This window comes from Heteronotia binoei, chromosome 9 (genome assembly GCF_032191835.1).
Source record: "Heteronotia binoei isolate CCM8104 ecotype False Entrance Well chromosome 9, APGP_CSIRO_Hbin_v1, whole genome shotgun sequence".
Lineage (NCBI taxonomy): Eukaryota > Metazoa > Chordata > Lepidosauria > Squamata > Gekkonidae > Heteronotia > Heteronotia binoei.
The window spans coordinates 24,889,115-24,907,448 of record NC_083231.1 but is presented as its reverse complement, the minus strand read 5'-3'; the positions used below and the strand labels follow the sequence as shown (position 1 = coordinate 24,907,448).

Here is an 18,334-nt window from a genome sequence, read left to right as displayed (position 1 = left end):
TGAAAACCCTTAACTGGGTAAGGCAGTGGTCCCCAACCTTTTTGAGCCAATGGACATCTTTGGAATTCTGACACAGGGTGGTGGGTGGAACCACAAAATGGCTGCCATAGGAGGTAGAGCCAGACACAAAATGGCATCTGCAGGGGATGGAGCCATACAAACATAGAGGAATCCCAAGTGTAGGGGAAAAGAAGAGTGATTTAAAAAATAAAAAAGCGGTAACGTGCAAGCACCAGTTGTTTCTGACTCAGGTGAAGTCACTTTTACAACATTTTTATGGCAGACTTTTTACATGGTGGTTTGCCATTGCCTTTCCCAGTCATCTACACTCCCCCCCCCCCCAGCAAGCTGGATACTCATTTTACCGTCCTCGGAAGGATGGAAGGCTGAGTCAACCTTAAGCCAGCTACCTGAACCCAGCTTCTGCCAGGATCGAATTCAGGTTGTGAGCAGAGTTTGGATTGCAGTACTGCAGCTTTACCACTCTGCACCATGGGGCTCTTCCCTTCCCCCTCTACTGCTACACAAAATGCTTGAGAGTCTGGGTCTCCCCTCCCCATCATTCTTAATTGGGTTATCATGTGTCCCCTCAAAACCTGCACAAAGAACAACCAATTTAAATCCGTCCGGCTCAAACATGTTTTGGTCCCGAGCTCGTTTTTGAGACAGATCCAATGATGCAGACTGTAAGGGCAAAGGATGCAACACCCCGATAACATCTGAAACAATCTTTTTTAAGACTAATGCTGTAGTCGTAAAGCCACTTTCCTGGGAATAAGCCTCATTAAAAAGTATGCGACTTGCTTCAGAGTAGACCGTTTTAGGATTTGCTCCCTAAATGATGGGAAAGGCAAACTTTAGTGGGACCAAAGATTAACACGTTGTCTCGCACTCGTTGGGCTATGGCCAAAGACTCTTTCTGCACTGAAGGGTGAGGACTACTGTTATGTATGGGAAGGCATACCTGGACATGTTGGGTGTTGCGTCCCGAGCTTGAGGCACAACACAATAGACTGCATGATTCAAACTGGCCAATCAGGAGGCAGTATCAGAGGATCCTAGGTTCTGCCAATGAGCATGCATATTCTAATGAAGGATCCAAAGGTTTGATTGCAGGATGTTTTCTGCTTCCTGGGGGCTGGGTTTCCCGACCCAACTGTATCTATTGCCACCTGTTCTGAGTGTTTCCCAGTAGTCTGCAGTCACTAAGATGCTGTATCACGAATAAAGAGCTTGATCACTATGCAACTAGTCTCCTTATGCATCGAATCCAATATTCAACAACTACAAAATACAGTCATGATGCTGGCTATTCACTGAGCTCCTGTTTTCAGTTTTTCATTGCAGAAATACAAATGGTGGCCCAATACAAGCCAATGCACAACGTTGGTGAGAATATCTGGGGCTACAGAATGCCTACTAGCTGGTAGCACCCGTTCCTGGTTACAAAATAGCACGGGTTGGGTGTTGGAAGGTAAAGGTAGTCCCCTGTGCAAGCACTAGTCGTTTCCGACTCTGGGGTGATGTCACTTTCATGACATTTTCATGGCAGACTTCTGGGGGACACGCACTTGGATCTATCGGAGCCAAAAATACACATGAAAAATGTGTCAGCTTTCCAAATGTATCCAGGTTTTCTCAGGTAAAAAAAAAATCCCAGATATGACCAGGTAGATCCAAAAACAGCTGTTTCTTGCACTTCTGCAATCCCTTTAAACTTCAAAGCTGAAGACAGGCCCCACCGGCTCTACTTGGGGCTGGCTGGCTTCTTTTCCAGACTGATTTAATCTGGGCTGCAAGAGAAGTCAGTCTAGGACAGGGGTGGCCAAACTGGCTTGGGAGCCATATGTGGCTCTTTCACACATATTGTGTGGCTCTTGAAGCCCCCACAGCTCCATTAGCCAGCTTGGAGAAGGTATTTGTCTCTTCAAATCACTTAGCCAAGCCAGCTGCCAGCTTGGAGAATGCATTTAAAGTTAAAGTAGCTTTCTTTCCACCTTTCCCTTCTTCCTTCCTCTCATCTATTTGCTTTCTTTCCCCCTCCCCTCCCAGCTCTCAAACATCTGATGCTTATTCTATGTGGCTCTTACCTGAAGCAAGTCTGTCCCCCCCCCCCCCCCCCCGGTCTAGGATCAGCCTTAGCTGCTCTCCACAGCTGCTTCTGGTGTGCCTCCCCCCATTTTTCTTTTCGGACTCTTGGACCCCCTCAAAATTGGGATTTTTAAAAAATCCCGTATCATAATACTGCACTAATATTGGGATTCGTGATTTTTTGAGAAGGCGGATGTTTTGGGGGTGTTTCAATATACCTGAATTGGGGGGGGGGGGGTAGGAAAAAATTGCACACCTGTAGTCCAGTGTTTCCTGTAAACTGAGTTAGTGTGAGCTAGCTCACAGATTTTTATCCTCCAGCTCACACATTTTTGTCTTAGCTCAGGAAGGATGACCCCAGAGCACACTAATTTATGAAGTAGCTCACCACTTTAATGCCGGCAGCTCACAAAGTAGAATTTTTGCTCACAAGACTCTGTAGCTTAGAGGGAACATTGCTGTAGCCCGTTCTGCACACCTGTAGTCCCTTCTGGCCATCACAAAACTCTGGGTGAGTGGGCGTCAACGTGGCAGATGCGGTTCAATGTGGCCAAGTGCAAAGTAATGCACATTGGGGCCAAGAATCCCAGCTACAAATACAAGTTGATGGGGTGTGAACTGGCAGAGACTGACCATGAGATCTTGGGGTCGTGGTAGATAACTCACTGAAAATGTCAAGACAGTGTGCGTTTGCAATAAAAAAGGCCAACGCCATGCTGGGAATTATTAGGAAGGGAATTGAAAACAAATCAGCCAGTATCATAATGCCCCTGTATAAATCGATGGTGCGGTCTCATTTGGAGTACTGTGTGCAGTTCTGGTCGCTGCACCTCAAAAAGGATATTATAGCATTGGAGAAAGTCCAGAGAAGGGCAACTAGAATGATTAAAGGGCTGGAGCACTTTCCCTACGAAGAAAGGTTGAAACGCTTGGGACTCTTTAGCTTGGAGAAACGTCGACTGCGGGGTGACATGATAGAGGTTTACAAGATAATGCATGGGATGGAGAAAGTAGAGAAGTACTTTTCTCCCTTTCTCACAATACAAGAACTCATGGGCATTCGATGAAATTGCTGAGCAGACAGGTTAAAACGGATAAAAGGAAGTACTTCTTCACCCAAAGGGTGATTAACATGTGGAATTCACTGCCGCAGGAGGTGGCGGCGGCCACAAGTATAGCCACCTGAAAGAGGTTTAGATAATATGGAGCACAGGTCCATCAGTGGCTATTAGCCACAGTGTGTGTGTATATATAAATTTTTTTGCCACTGTGTGACACAGTGTTGGACTGGATGGGCCGTTGGCCTGATCCAACATGGCTTCTCTTATGTTCTTATAGAGCAGAAGACTTGAGGGAAGACATTGACTCTGCCCCCACCCCCTACTTTTTAGTTGCCTCTGCCTTTAAAAATAGGGTGGACAGGGCTTGTTTCATTTTTCCTTGTTCTTAATGGGAGTTGCCAAAGGGGGTGTGTCTCGCTGCAAGGCAGCTTCTTAATGCTTCTGTATCATTAAGAGGAAGATGATGATGATATTGGATTTATATCCTGCCCTCCATGCCGAAGTGTCTCAGAGCGGCTCACAATCTCCGTGAGGTAGGTGGGGCTAAGAGGGCTCTCACAGCAGCTGCTCTTTCAAGGACAACCTCTGCCAGAGCTATGGCTGACCCAAGGCCATTCCAGCAGGTGCAAGTGGAGGAGTGGGGAATCAAACCCAGTTCTTCCAGATAAGAGTCCGCACACTTCACCACCACACCAAACTGGCTCTGCACCCTCTTGTTGACCACCCTCTGCCTCCCCCTTTATAGCAGTTCTCACTATCTTAACACCCACCTATCTCACAGCCCCACAAAAGACCACTGCGTTTCAAGTAGCAAGAAGAGGTTTATTTATGTGACTTCTTCAGTCAATCACAGCAACGGAAACTTGGGAGGCACATCAAAGAAGCCTCAATGGAAGTGACTTTTTGGTACACAATACAAGTTGAGAGTTTCCACATCTGACACAGCTGAAGTGTGGGAAAATTTTGAGCTTAACCTTTAGGACAAGAGCCACTGAAACTGCAGTGTGTTTGTGTGTGGTTGGGGGGGGGGGAATAACAGGTTCAGCAAGATAATTTTGAAAAAACTGGACCGAGAACAGTTGTTTTAGGACAAGTACTAAAGCTTCTATATGCCCTCCGTGTTAGGCTACAGGGTGTTTTCTTCTCAGTTTCTTCAGGCAGACTTGCACAAGGCTACAGCAGAAAAACGGACCTCTCCTTGCTCGCGCTCTGTGAACTGCCGGCAGATCTTAGCAGAGGCCTTAGAAAGAACATACAGTGAGTACACCTTGGTGTTCCAAACAGGACAATGCAATCACTGTGGCCTTGTGAGACGGAGTTCCGGAGGAGTCACTAGGCAAGGCCAGTTACCTGGTTGAAACGCTGACTTAACTATCTAGCACAAAGTCTACAGCTCTGAGTTCTGGAAGGACAAGGATATCCCTTCATGAAGAATGTGCTCATGTTTGCCTTCAATAATGAGATATACCCATCATGCCAGACCAGGAGTGGCCAAACTGCAGCCCGGGAGCCATATGTGGCTCTTTCACACATACTGCGTGGCTCTCGGAGTCCCTGTCGCCCCATCAGCCAGCTTGGAGAGGATATTTCTCTCTTTAAATCAGTTTTCTAAGCCTGCCAGTGGCTTGGAGAATGCATTTGAAGCCAGTCAAAGTATCTTTCTTTTCACCTCTACCTCCCTTCCATCTATTTGTCTACCTTCCTTCTCACCCTCCTGTCTTGCAGCTCTCAAACATCTGATGTTCATGTCTTGCAGCTCTCAAACATCTGACATTTATTCTGTGTGACTCTTACACCCGAAGCAAGTTTGGCCACCCCTGCGCTTAGAGCCTGTCAATCACTTCCTTCTACTTTTATCAGTGAGGAAACTATCAACCCAACTAAGGCTGAGAAAACTTAAAAAATAGTTTCATGGGAGTAAGCCCCACTGAATAAAGTGGAACTGCCTTCTGAGTAGGAAGTCAGTTTTTTAAAGCTCGCTCTCTCCATCTCTCTCTGAGCAAACTGCTTATTCTCTCATCTTTTTTTCCAGAAGGGGAATAGAGGAGCATAATAGGGGTGTCAGAAGAATGCATACCATCACAGTCATTAGATCTTAGCTGTGTGCCAAGAAAAAACGACTGGTGACACACTCGGCTAGGAAGAGAGCTTACCTTCAACACGGTATCATCCGAACTAGCGCCATGGTTTATGGGGAAGGGCAGTCGTCCATCTGAAAGGAATATGTGGAATGAATTTATTAAATCAGCGGGCCACAAGGGTGTGCTTTAGAGAGGACTTCTTAATAAGTGGATAAGTTAGGCTATTGCTTCCAATGCTATGACTGTTAAGCAGGAAGTGGAGGGAGGAGAAATAAATTATAAGCAATAAAAGTATTCAGAAGATTGTTTCTCCCCCCACCCCAACACCACCAGTGACTATGCGGGGGGGGGGGGGGGTGACCAAGCTTGAAGCCATATGACTCTTTCACGCATATTGTGTGGCAAAGCCCCCATCTCCCATTGGCTGAGTTGGAGAAGGCGTTTTTCTCTTTAAACCACTTTGACAAGCCAAGCCAGCTAGCATCTTGGATAATGCATTTAAAGTTAAAGTTGCTTTCTTTTCCCCTCTCCCTCCCCCTCTATCTGTTTGTCTTGCGGCTCTCAAACATATGATTATTCTATTGAGCTCTTACGTTACGCAAGCTTAGCCACCCACGGACTATAGCTTACTGCAAAGACACAGGGAGAAAATTTGAAATGTGATGTGGGTGCTTGGATTCCCATTCTGTTGAACCCTACTTATCCTATCAAGATGCTGTTTATTTTTAAACAAATGTTAGTAATTCTTTTTTTGACTGAAGCGCAAGTCTAATGGAAACCTGCTGATAACAATGTTGACCATATTTTGAAGACAAGGTATGGGGCGCTTCAGAAGAAACCTCTTTCATTCCAAAGGGATAGGGTAGCAAATGTTTTGGCAGGTTGAATCAAGGACTGTTTCTAGAGGATACAGGTTCAAGCTAGTCAAGGCAGTTGGCTCAGGAGGTGGGGGTATTGAGGAGAACTACCAGGAGACCACAGACACTGAAGAGGAAGAAGATGAAGATATTGGATTTATATCCCACCCTCCACTCTGAATTTCAGAGTCTCAGAGCGACTCACAATCTCCTTTACCTTCCTCCCCCACAACAGACACCCTGTGAGGTGGGTGGGACTGAGAGGACTCTCACAGCAGCTGCCCTTTCAAGGACAGAGTCTCAAAGCGGCTCACAATCTCCTTTACCTTCCTCCCCCACAATAGATACCCTGTGAGGTGGGTGAGGCTGAAAAGGCTCTCACAGCAGCTACCCTTTCAAGGATAACCTCTGCCAGAGCTATGGCTGGCCCAAGCCCATTCCAGCAGGTGCAAGTGGAGGAGTGGGGAATCAAACCCGGTTCTCCCAGATAACAGTGTGCACACTTAACCACTACACCAAGTTGGCTCTCACTGACACCTCGTCATACAAAATAACACATCAAAATGCAGCAATATTGCTGCCTCTACAACCAAAGGTAGTTCCCTCCTTTGACACAAGCTGCTATTACCAACAGCGATGGACCACACAGAGAGGTGCAGCCATATATTCATGCCTGCAGGATGCATCTTTGTGGAATGTGTGATTTATGGACACAGGCCAAGGGATGGACATCAAAGATACTACCTGGAGGTCTGACTTCTAAAGCAGGGCTGCCATACCAAGTATTGTCAATAGTTCCAAGAGAACTCTTACAGCAGCTGCCCTTTCAAGGTCAACCCCCATGAGAGGAAGGGACGGTGGCTCAGTGGTAGACCATCTGCTTGGTAAGCGGAAGGTCCCAGGTTCAATCCCCGGCATCTTCAACTAAAAAGGGTCCAGGCAAATAGGCGTGAAAAACCTCAGCTTGAGAACCTGGAGAGCCGCTGCCAGTCTGAGTAGACAATACTGACTTTGATGGACCGAGGGTCTGATTCAGTATAAGACAGCTTCATATGTTCATATGAGAGCTATGGCTGACCCAGGGCCATTCCAGCAGCTGCAAGTGGAGGAGTGGGGAATCAAACCCGGTTCTCCCAGATAAGAGTCCGTGCACTTAACCGCTTCACCAAACTGGCTCTCTCCATGTGTGAAAACTGCTACCCTTCTAAGCCCCAGAATGTAGGGGAGCAATCTTGGCAGCCTCAGCCCTACCAGCTTCCTGCCCTGGATGGACCAGGCTAGCACCATATCCTCCAATGTTGGAAGCTAAACAGGGACAGCCCCGGCTAGTATTTGGATGGGAGACCATCAAGGAATACCAGGGTCATGACGTGGAGGCAGGCAACGCCAAACCCCCTCTGAACATCTCTTGCCTTTCAAACCCAGTGGGGTCACCGTTAAGTCTTGTGACGACAGCGAAACAAAACCAAATTGGCTTCCTGCTGGATCTGCATTCTCCGCACAGGATGGAGCAGCCCACTGCTTTTAAAAGACTGACATTTAGCAGGTGATGTTGCTTTATAGCAGTTGTGTTTTAATTCAGGACTCTTAAGCTGTGCCTGGAGTTTCCGGGATATAAGCCTAAGAACGGAACTGTTCTATGAGTCATTCGCATTTACAGAAAGGTTACTCAGTGTTGTTAAATTAATCATAATACTACATCATTTTTAATAAAAATAACCTTTAAACAGTTTTTTTAAAAAAGGATATATGAATCAAACCTGTCTAGGATTGGAGAATCATCTCCTTGTTCTAATGAACTCATTCTTTTAAGGCTGATATTTAATCACATCCAGCGAGCCAGCTCTTTTGACCACTCACATGAACAATCTCACCACAAGCGCAGACCTCCAGTTTGCTCCAGTTTTGCAGTTACTGGGAAACACTGGATGTCCAGGATTTAGTTCCAGTGGAGAAACAAAGTTATTATGAGCAGAAAATGAGTTTCAGACAAACCCACCCAGTTCATAGAGGTGGCCATCCACGGTGGCAAAGAGAATGAAATGGAAGTTCACTTTATCATCTTCAACCTAAGAAAAGAAAAACAATGAATGCAATAGCCTGGTTACACCAGTACAGAACACGTGCAAGTGACGTATTTTCAGTTATTCTTTTGTGATGTTTCTACACTATTAAGTGGAACAGTTAGCTTGCTTTCTTTGCTAATACTAGCTCAATGTGTAACCTTTCCTCGTATTCCAAAGGTAGCAAACTGATTTGTTTTTTCCTTTTGGTGCCGTCTTCTGCTACGAGGATTTACAAATGGAAATGATACTGGGCAGAAGGAGCTAGCCTTTCTCTATCCTGTTCTCTACCCATTTTAGTTTATGGGATTATCTGCAAGCCCACGCTTATCCAAATGCTTGTCTGCCACATTATTTGTCCCACTGTTTTCCCAAGGAACACGGCATTCTCCCGTTTATACTCACAACAACCCTGTGAGGTGAGCATCAGAGTGCACAAGTGAGGGACGGTGAGGTGAGGGACGGTGGCTCAGTGGTAGAGCATCTGCTTGGGAAGCAGAAGGCCCCAGGTTGAATCCCTGGCATCTCCAACTAAAAAGGGTGCAGGCAGAGAGGTGTGAAAAACCTCAGCTTGAGACCCTGGAGAGCCGCTGCCAGTCTGAGAAGACAATACTGACTTTGATGGACCGAGGGTCTGATTCAGTAGAAGGCAGCTTCATATGTTCATATGTTCACAAGTGGCTGGCCCAATTTGACCCAGGGAGTTTAAAGGTTGACAGGAGATTCAAACCCATGTCTGTAATGACTGCACTGCACTGGTTCTACTTCTGTCAAGCAGGGCACCATTTTTATTGCTTCTTTTTATTGGCTCTTATGGCCATAAGTTCCTTCTGGGTCAATGACAGAGGATCTCAGCAACCAGAGTGCTCACAGCTCAGAAGTCAGCAAACGGAGCATTTGAGGTACTGGCATCATTACCCAATAGAACTGCCAACTTGCTCTCCCGCTATTACGACTGATCTCCAGAGACAGAGCTGAGTTTTCCTGGAGAAAACAGCCACTTTCGAGGGTGGACTCTATGGCATTGTACTCTGCTGAGGTCCTGCCCCACCCTCCCCAGGTTTCGCTCCCAAACCTCCAGGTATTTCCCAACCAAGAGCTGATAAAGCAACTCTCTCTCACCCAACAGGGCCAAGGGACCTCCTGTCCTCTGCTCCCTCTCCTAGAAGCCACCAAGCAACGTTCTGAAGTTAAGCTTAGCCTGTAGAGTGAAGTCCCACTCATACGTTTTGCGTATGCCTCCAACCTCAATGAAGTCCTGAGAGCAGACGCATTATTTCCACTCCTTTAAAAAGTCAGCTCTCTTCTTAACCCTTAACAGACTCTGTGGAATCTAGAAGTCAGGAGTATTCCACCCTCATTTCCTCTGCAAACATCAGCCGCTTCCTATGCCTTAGTATTCACAGCATCACACTTTTCACTTGGAAGCCCTGTCTAATTTAGGGTTCATTTACCCGACACTGGCCTTCTTGTGCTACCGCATTGTGGGCTTCTTGAATGGCCTGGAGGAAGAGAGAGGGAAAGAGAGACAGGTAAAGGATATCAAGGCATTTAGAATGAAACCTGATGCCAGATGTCATTAAGACTCCGCTGCCCACATCCACCTAGCCTTGTACCTTGTTGTTCTCAAGTCGTTTTGCCCTCTCATCTGGAGACAGATTTGCTGTTGCTTTGAGGAACTCCTTTAGGGCAGAGCCTTCATCTGCAAGTGATGAAATAAAAATGCTAAGTGCAATACAGGAGGAAGAAGAGAGTCCTGATACCTTTGCAAGCAACCAGCACGTTTGTATCTTTCATCCTCTATTACAGTGGTCCCCAACCTTTTTGGCCCAAGGGACCAGTCCACCTACCGTGGCCCCAGGGCCGGCAGGGTGGGGGCACCGAATTTGCCCCCCCCCCCCGCGGCGCCTCCTCCTCCCTGCCTCCCCTCGCGGTGCCTTCTCTCCCCTCTGTTTGTACAAGTTTAAGGCCGGGGAAGGTGGTGGTGAAACACCTCTCCGGCTCTTTAAAGGCCGACTCCGCCCCTGACCAGGTGATCAGTGGGGAAACCACGTCAGCAGCGTGAGCGACCGGCTGAAAAAGCCGCGCTGCCCTTGTCTCCTTCCCACTTCCTTCCTGGGTGTGGGAAGGAAGTAGGAAGGAGGCAAGGGCAGTGTGGCTTTTTCAGTCGGTCACTTGCGCTGCTACTGTGGTTTCCCCACTGATCACCTGGTTGGGGGGGGGGAGGTGTCGGCCTTTAAAGAGCCTGGGAGACACTTCACTGCCGCCTTCCCTGGCCTTAAACTTGTACAGAGGGGAAAGAAGGCGCCGCAGGGATGGGCGGGGCGGTGAGGGTGCGTGTCACTGGGGGGGGGGGGGCAGGGCAGCAGGGCTGTGCAGCCTGGTTGCCAACCCGCCACGGACCGGTACTGGTCCGCACCTGGGGGTTGGGGACCCCTGCTTTATACAATCTGTAATCGGCATTTTTGCATAGGTTAGATCCAAAGGACTTTGCATTTCACAGAGTTCCTCTTAAAACACAAGAACTATTATTTCGCAGAACTGGCTTAAAGTTCTGCTGAGTGGTCCTTAACGTTTTCAGTGGCTCAAAAGGCATCTGGCAGCCTTTCCCACTCTTTATGCAAGATTTATTTTGAAGCTGGAGACATGTATGCATTTCTTTCTATTTGTGACCCAATTTATTCCAGATCCCCCACAATTCTTCCACTTTGTGTTGTGTTTCATCCTCCAAGCCAACCCCACTTAGCTGCAGACAGCCAAATCCCTGCAGCAGGATCGCTAACTCTGGCTTGGGAGATTCCTGGAGATTTGGGGGCAGAGCTGGAAAAGGGAGATTCGTGGTATGTGATGGCACAAAATCTACGCTCAGAAGCCGCCGTTGTCTCCAGGAGAACCAGTCTCTGTGGTCTGTAGAACAGCTGTGATTCTAAGCTTGCTTATTACTCCTCTCCCATGTATTCTCCTAGAAAGTTCTCAGGCTTTCAATCTTGAGGAGATCCAGGGCTTTTTTTGTAGCAGGAACTCTTTTGCATATTAGGCCACACCCTCCTGATGTAGCCAATCCTCCCAGGGCTTACAGTAGACCCTGTAAGCTCTTTGGAGAATTGGCTACATCAGAGGGGTGTGGCCTAGTATGCAAATGAGTTCCTGCTACAAAAAAAGCCCTAGGCGATGCTATTTGGAAGTGGGGAAGTGCCTGCTAAAGCTGGCTAGCATCAGCTGGATAAGATCTGGGTGAATGTGTTTCTGCTCTCACAGATACTGAAGACCTGAGGATTACAGTCTAGAGGTGGGGTGAGGTGGAGGGAGCGCTCAGAGAGAAATAACTGCACTTCACTCCAAAGTCTCCCACTTGTGTGTGTGTGTGTGGGGGGGGGGGGTTGGGAGAGAGGTGTTGATACTGTAAGCTGCTTTGGGGTCCCCAATGGAGGCAAATTGGGATATAAATAAGCACCTGGGCTAGGCAGCTGAGCTTACCTCAGATCCAGATTTTTAGAAAGACAAAATTTTAATCACACTGGTGGGGAGCCCAGGACCTGTTCAGGTTCGTCCCAGGAAGCTGTCCCTCCCTGTCCACTATTAATTTTCAGGTGCCGAACCTAGCAGATTTTGAACCAGTGTGTGAACTTACCAAATGATATTTTATCTTGATTGTTGGCCACCGCGTGTATAAGGCCAATTGTGCCGCACGAATTGCTGGCCATTTGCTTCAGGAAGTAGACTTTGGAGCTGACTTCTTGACCCTTCACTTCTCCAATCTGCTTTTTCCTGAAATTCTCATGCTAGATAAATACAAGAGCATGTTGAACTGGTAAACATATTCGTCTGGTATTTCATAGCAAACAGAAACATTTCTTATATTAGCCTGCAACATGTTTTTGTATGCTGTTATTTCCTCCTGATGTGATAGAAAAGCATGTGCACCATTCATGGATACATGAAGCTGCTTATTCATAACAGCACACATGTTTCCCCTTAGGAACACAGTGCGTTGAGCAGCTCCTAGCAGGTAAAAATAAGCATCCCTTTTGCTCTGTACCACCGTAACCTCCTAAAGTAATTCCTTTGTGCCATCAGCCATGTGATTATGTTAAGTGACCTCCCAAGGCCTTGAACTGAACTGGAGAGCTAGCATTTGGTGAGCAACCTTTTGCTGGAAAAAAGGCACTTACTTGTGAAGATGCTGGTGTGGCCGCAAACAAAACTGGGCAGGGGCATGAGAACTGTTAGCTACATTTGAAGCAAGCCAAATCCCAATGGTGCCAGCATCCCAAGCATTCAACCTAGAATCTGCTGGTGCCTATGCAGGCTTGGGAGGTGGTGATAGGCCTAAGCCATGAACGAGTGAGGCTTTTACATTATGCACGAGTGAGGGCTTTTGCGTCACTCGCCAAGTGTTTGTGAACTTGTTTAAAGGATCCCTCATTTACTACCAGTACTAATACTTTCAGGACTGAGCAGCTGGCTGAGCCACTGCCACATTATTGCACAAAAAGTCATGAGCAAGACAAAGTCGGAGACAGCAACAGCAGCACTTCCTGTGAGCAAGAACTTGCTAGTCATTACGCCTAAGTTAGATGGACTTCTAGCACCAGCCAGTTTTATTAGCTTTCAGACAGCAGGTAGGGATAATTCTGACTGCTGCTAATACATTTCTTCTTCGCAAATTAGGATAACTGAAGCATGAAGGAGAATTTTCACACCCTGTGCTTTGGTTAGCTCTGTACTGGAGCGTTTGGTGTTACAAAGCCACCTTCTTATCTCAGGCTGAAAGAAATAGGCCAATTGCTTCCGGTAGGAAAGTCCAGACATTGTCAATGACTTGCAATTCATTTCAGCTTTCTATCTACGGTATTTTTGGATAATCCAGGAGGGATGCGTGTACATGGCTCCACCTCCCTAATCAAAGGGTTCATTTCAAACTGAATGTATGGAAACTGTGTAAATTGCCTTTTCCTTCATATGGAAAAAGAGAGTCTCTCTAAACTTGGTTTTACAAGGAGGAGAAATCTGGAAGAAAGGTGAAAAATAAGCCAAGGAAGGGGAAAAAACGAGATTTTTAAAAAGAGGCACCCAAGACTTGTAGAATCATGTTTATGTCCCACATACATTTTAAATTGCGCCGTGGCGCAGTGTTAAAGCTGCAGTACTGCAGTCCTAAGCTCTGCTCACAACCTGCGTTCGATCCCCGGTGGAAGCTGGGGTTTCAGATAGCCGACTCGAGGTTGACTCAGCCTTCCATCTTTCTGAGGTCGGTAAAACAAGTACCCAGCTTGCTGGGGGGAAGTGTAGATCAGGGGTGGCCAACGGTTACTCTCCAGATTTTTTTTGCCTACAACTCCCACCAGCCCCAGCCAGCATGGCCAATGGATGGGGCTGATGGGAGTTGTAGGCAAAAAAAAAAATCTGGAAAGCTACCACTGGCCACCCCTGGTGTAGATGACTGGGGAAGGCAATGGCAAACTACCCCGTAAAAAGTCTGCCATTAAAATGTTGTGAAAGCAACGTCACCCCAGAATCAGAAACACCTGGTGCCTGCACAGGGGACTTTCCTTTCCTTATTTCATTAATTGTGTTGGAGCTTTTAAAGAGGCAACACAGGATTCCAGAGTTTATAAATAAATTACAGAAGAGATTTCAAAATGGCCTCCTTGGCAAGCTCTCAGTACTAAAAACATACTGGCATTAGCTTCCAAATTCATCTGCCCAAGGAGATGTTGGCCTGCTCATGAAGCCTCTTCATCCCTTGGCCTTACCACTGTTTATTAATTTGATGTGGGCTCTGAATCGGGGAAGTTCTTTCAGCAGAGACCCATACCTGCTTTCTTACCTGGCTATGGTAGTGGTTAAAAAGTAAGACTACAATGTGGGGAAAGCAAGTTCAAATCCCCACTCCGCCAGCCAAGCTTACTGGGTGACCTGGGGACACTCACACAGCCTAACCTTTACCTCACAAGGTGGTCTTGAGGGTAATGGGCATGATGTTAAGCCACTGGAGGTGAAAAGAGGGGTATAACTGCATTGTACTGATTCTCTGAAACCAAGACAGCCGGGATTTGAACATCTAGGTTGGGACAAGAAGCCAAATCGATCTGTTAATACCATCTTTGCCGCCCTACCTAATTGTGAGTTATGGCATAATTGTTTTAATTTTAAACTATTTTAATTGTTTTAAATTGATTTGTTTTAACGCGTTGGAAGCCGCCCTGAGCCCGCTATGGGAAAGGGTGGCCTATAAGTCTACGAAAATGAATAAAATAAAAATAAATAAACTATGTAAAGAATGGGTTGTCCAGGACTTCAGGCTGTAATGATTATTCTTTAATCCTGAATTCTGCCCTGACCTGAATAGCCCAGGCAAGCCCGATTTTGTCAGGTCTTGGAAGCTAAGCAGGGCTGACCCTGACAAGTATTTGGATGGGAGACCTCATTGGAATACCAGGACTGGGAGGCTGAGGCAGGATGTATCAAGCTACTTCTCTGAACAATCTCCATGCTCCGAGTAGGACATGCAAGCACACACACATACACAAAAATACTCAACAAAAATAAAGTCCTGAATTGTCTTGGCCTCCACACAACTGAAATCAGTAATCCTCCAGAGGTCTTTTCCAGCAGAGGTCACAGTATAGGAGTCCCCAAAATATGTGGACCATGTATTACAGGAAGCAAGCCACCAAGTTATTCTAGAGCGAGTTTATATTCTGGGCTGCTCTGAGGAATTAGGCTTAGATGGACTGCACTAGGCTTCTAAGAAGAAAGAATTTATTGCTCGAAGAGGATGCCACTGCTGAAATTTATTAAGTGACAGTCAAGCGTTATTGAGAGAGATAAAAGGATCAGGTGTGAGCCACGTGAGCCGGCAAGTTTTCTCCTGAGCTCTTGAATCCCATGTGGCATGTTTCGCTTTTCCTATCATACAGACCAAATTGACACACAAGCCACACCCCTGGTCAGCCTGAACACCCACCTGAGCAGTAAGAGGGAAGAGCAACAGCAACGCACAAGCCGGGCTGGGCACGGTGTTCAAGGAGTCTTCCTCAAACCCTAACACATCCACGAATCGCCAGCCTGGCCTCACTCCTAGGCGGGAGAGCACCTGTGTAAGAGAGAGAGAGAAACCATGCTGAGCACAGAAATATCGAGCATCAACCCCCATACTGTGTGTGTGTGTAAAGTGACATCAAGTCACAGTGGACTTATGACACCCAATGTCCCCTCTAAGTTGCAGAGTCTTGTGAGCAAAAAATTCTACTTTGTGAGCTACTGACATTAAAGTTGTGAGCTACTGCATCAATTACTGTGCTCTGGGGCCATTTTTCCTGAGCGAAGACAAAAATCTGTGAGCTGGAGGCTAAAACTCTGAGCTAGCTCACGCTAACTCAGTTTATTTCATTTCATTTTCATTTGATTTGATTTATATCCCGCAACTACCCCACCAAAGCGGGCTCAGGGCGGCTCACGACATAAAAATTCTAACAATAAAATTCAGGAATTAAAATACAACAATGACTTACAAAGTTAAAACAACTAATATATCAATACATCAATCAACCAGTGTTTAGAGGGAACGCTGACGACAACCCCTTCCGGTTTGCAAGGCAGGAGATGTTCAGAGGTCGTTTGCCATCGCCTGCCCCTGTGCAACAGCCCTGGTATTCCTTAGAGGCCTCCCATCCAAGTACTAACCAGGACTGACCCTGCTTCGATTTCGAGAGGTGATGAGATCTGGCTAGCCTGGGCCCTGCAAGTCAGGGCAACCCTACACTAGGCAGCCCAGGTTGGGAGGCAGCACCTGCTCCCTGTGGATCAGCACCTCCTCTCACTGTGGAAAGACTGTGTTTGAGGAAGTCTTATCAGTTCTTGCGAGGGCAGCTAAGAAACACAGTGAATTTGTCTCTGAGGGGAAGGGGGAGATGGGTTGTATGCAGGGGTGGAATCCTAGCAGGAGCGCCTTTGCATATTAAGCCACACCCCCATGATGTAGCCAATCCTCCCAGAGCTTACAAGGCTCTTTTTTTTGTAAGCTCTTGGAGGATTGGCTACATCAGGGGTGTGTGGCTTAATATGCAAAGGTGCTCCTGCTAGAATTCCACCCCTTGCATGTGTGTCTGATGAGACTCCAAGATACCTTTTCAGCAGCTGAGATCATACCAGGAAGGTGTCTGGGCATCTAAAACCTGTGTGCATTTGTAAAATACTCCCACCTATTCACCAAAATGTGAAGAGCTTCAGGGAAAGGCTGGTACTCCTCTCATGGCTGGACAAAGTTAGTGGTAGGATCCTGAGCCTTTGGTTTGACCCAGCAAAAAGTCTTTCTCATGGCCTCTAGGCAGATGAGTGCTTGTGGCACCAAAGAAGCCAGAAATAGCACTCATACAGAAAAGGGTGGTGGTGGTGGGGGTTATATCTTTAAAAAGGAGTAAAAAGGTAAAGGTAGTCCCCTGTGCAAGCAACAGTCGTTTCCAACTCTGGGGTGACGTTGCTTTCACAACGTTTTCACGGCAGACTTTTTACGGGGTAGTTTGCCATTGCCTTCCCCAGTCATCGACACTTCCCCCCAGCAAGCTGGGTACTCATTTTACCGACCTTGTGAAGGATGGAAGGCTGAGTCAACCTAGAGTCAGCTACCTGAACCAGCTTCCGCTGGGATCGAACTCAGGTCGTGAGCAGAGGGCTCCGACTGCAGTACTGCAGCTTTACCACTCTGCGCCACGAGACTCTGTCCAATATTATCACTACGCAGGGAAACCGGACAGAGAATTCTGCTCTCCCAGCAGTAAAGGGCAAAAGACCCTCACCTGCAAGGAAGAAACAAGGAGGTAGAGAGAAGAGACTTTCCCAGCCAACCTCCCACCCGCCACCACCCCTCTTGCAAGGAACAGCGCCAGGGTGACACAGCACAAAGCGTGGGGCTGCACCGCCACCTGCTGCCCATCCCAAGAACAGCCAGTCAGGCAGCTTTTCGCCACTTCGTGGGGGAGCTCGCCTTCGCCCCAACCTGTCTCCCCCCTTTCCCCCCAAGTCATCCAGACATTTGCTTCCAGCACTGGGAGGGGGTGGAGAAAGATGAGTTAAGAGTCCAAATGCAGCCACTTCCTCAACCCCCTTCTCAGCTCTGCTGCGGGGTGGGGGGGGGGAAGGAGCCAAGGGAAGGGGAGCGCAAGGAAACGCCCATGTTGGAGAGAAGCACAGCATCTGGTTCTTCCAACCGGTCTGGCTGGGCACTCACTTTGTTCAGCATCTGGAACAGAAAAACACCAGAGGTCAGCCTTTCTAAGGGCGGGGCTGTTTCCCATCTTGTAGCCAGAATATCTCACCTTACTAGAATTTGTTTCAGATCAATACCCTTAAAAGAGAGACTTTCCCCCATCCTCTTATTTCCAAGCACAGAGCCCTTTTAAGCCCTCCTTTTCTTCCCCTAGCAACCTTCACGCGCCACGCTTTATTTCTAGGGCATATCCAACTACCACACTTGAAAACTAACATTTACCCCAAAAGAGCAATTCCAGTTTTAGGAGCTTTCTAGTTCTCCCCCCCCCCCCCCGCACCTGGGCACCGCCCACCCTGACAAACACCTGCCTCCTTTCCCCCAGCCACCCACAAGTCTCGAATTGCTCATGCAACAGACCTCAGGGTTGATCTCCATAGGCTGCCAAGCCATTGTTCCGAGCCGCTCCGAGGCAGGGTTTAGAGACACACAACTATCGCTGCAAAAAGACCGTGGAGGCGCTCTGAGCGGAGCCGCCACCCGCCCACTGCTATATAACGCCACCGGGCTGACTCACTCCTGGAGAGGGGGGGACGCGGGAGCTAAACCACTTCAGGAGAAAGCCATTCTCTGCAACTCACTCCCCTGACTTCTAGAAGTGGTATGTCCTTTTCCCTGCCCTTCCCGAAAAGGTACCCAGTGTGTGCACTTGGACAGACTGTCCATTGATTTTAAGGGGAGGGGGGCGTTGTTCGTCGGAACCCGGCGGAGGCTTAGTACAGTCCCAGGTCTGCTGATCCTTGTGCTGGAAGTTGCTCGTAAAGCGCACGGCGGGTCTGTCGAGAGCAACAGCGGAAGGGAAAGGGAGAGCGAGTTGCTGTGTGTCCCTGGGGTTGCGAGCAGGACTCAGCAAAATGTTGAGAAGACATTGCCGCCTAGTGAAGCCGAAGTGATTCTTTATCAGTCCAGG

At 47.6% G+C, this 18,334-nt stretch overlaps 1 protein-coding gene across 1 annotated transcript; it reads right to left on the bottom strand.

Annotated features, from left to right (window-relative positions):
- Positions 1 to 4,214: 4,214 nt before the first annotated feature.
- UCHL1 (ubiquitin C-terminal hydrolase L1) lies at positions 4,215 to 17,850 on the bottom strand. The gene is made up of 9 exons (XM_060246308.1): positions 17,785 to 17,850; positions 17,386 to 17,397; positions 15,124 to 15,252; positions 11,785 to 11,935; positions 9,770 to 9,855; positions 9,608 to 9,655; positions 8,090 to 8,159; positions 5,306 to 5,364; positions 4,215 to 4,392 (listed from the first exon to the last, which is right to left on the bottom strand). The coding sequence occupies exons 1-9, from the start codon at positions 17,815 to 17,817 to the stop codon at positions 4,306 to 4,308; spliced, it is 675 nt and encodes a 224-aa protein (XP_060102291.1). The 5' UTR covers positions 17,818 to 17,850; the 3' UTR covers positions 4,215 to 4,305.
- Positions 17,851 to 18,334: the final 484 nt, after the last annotated feature.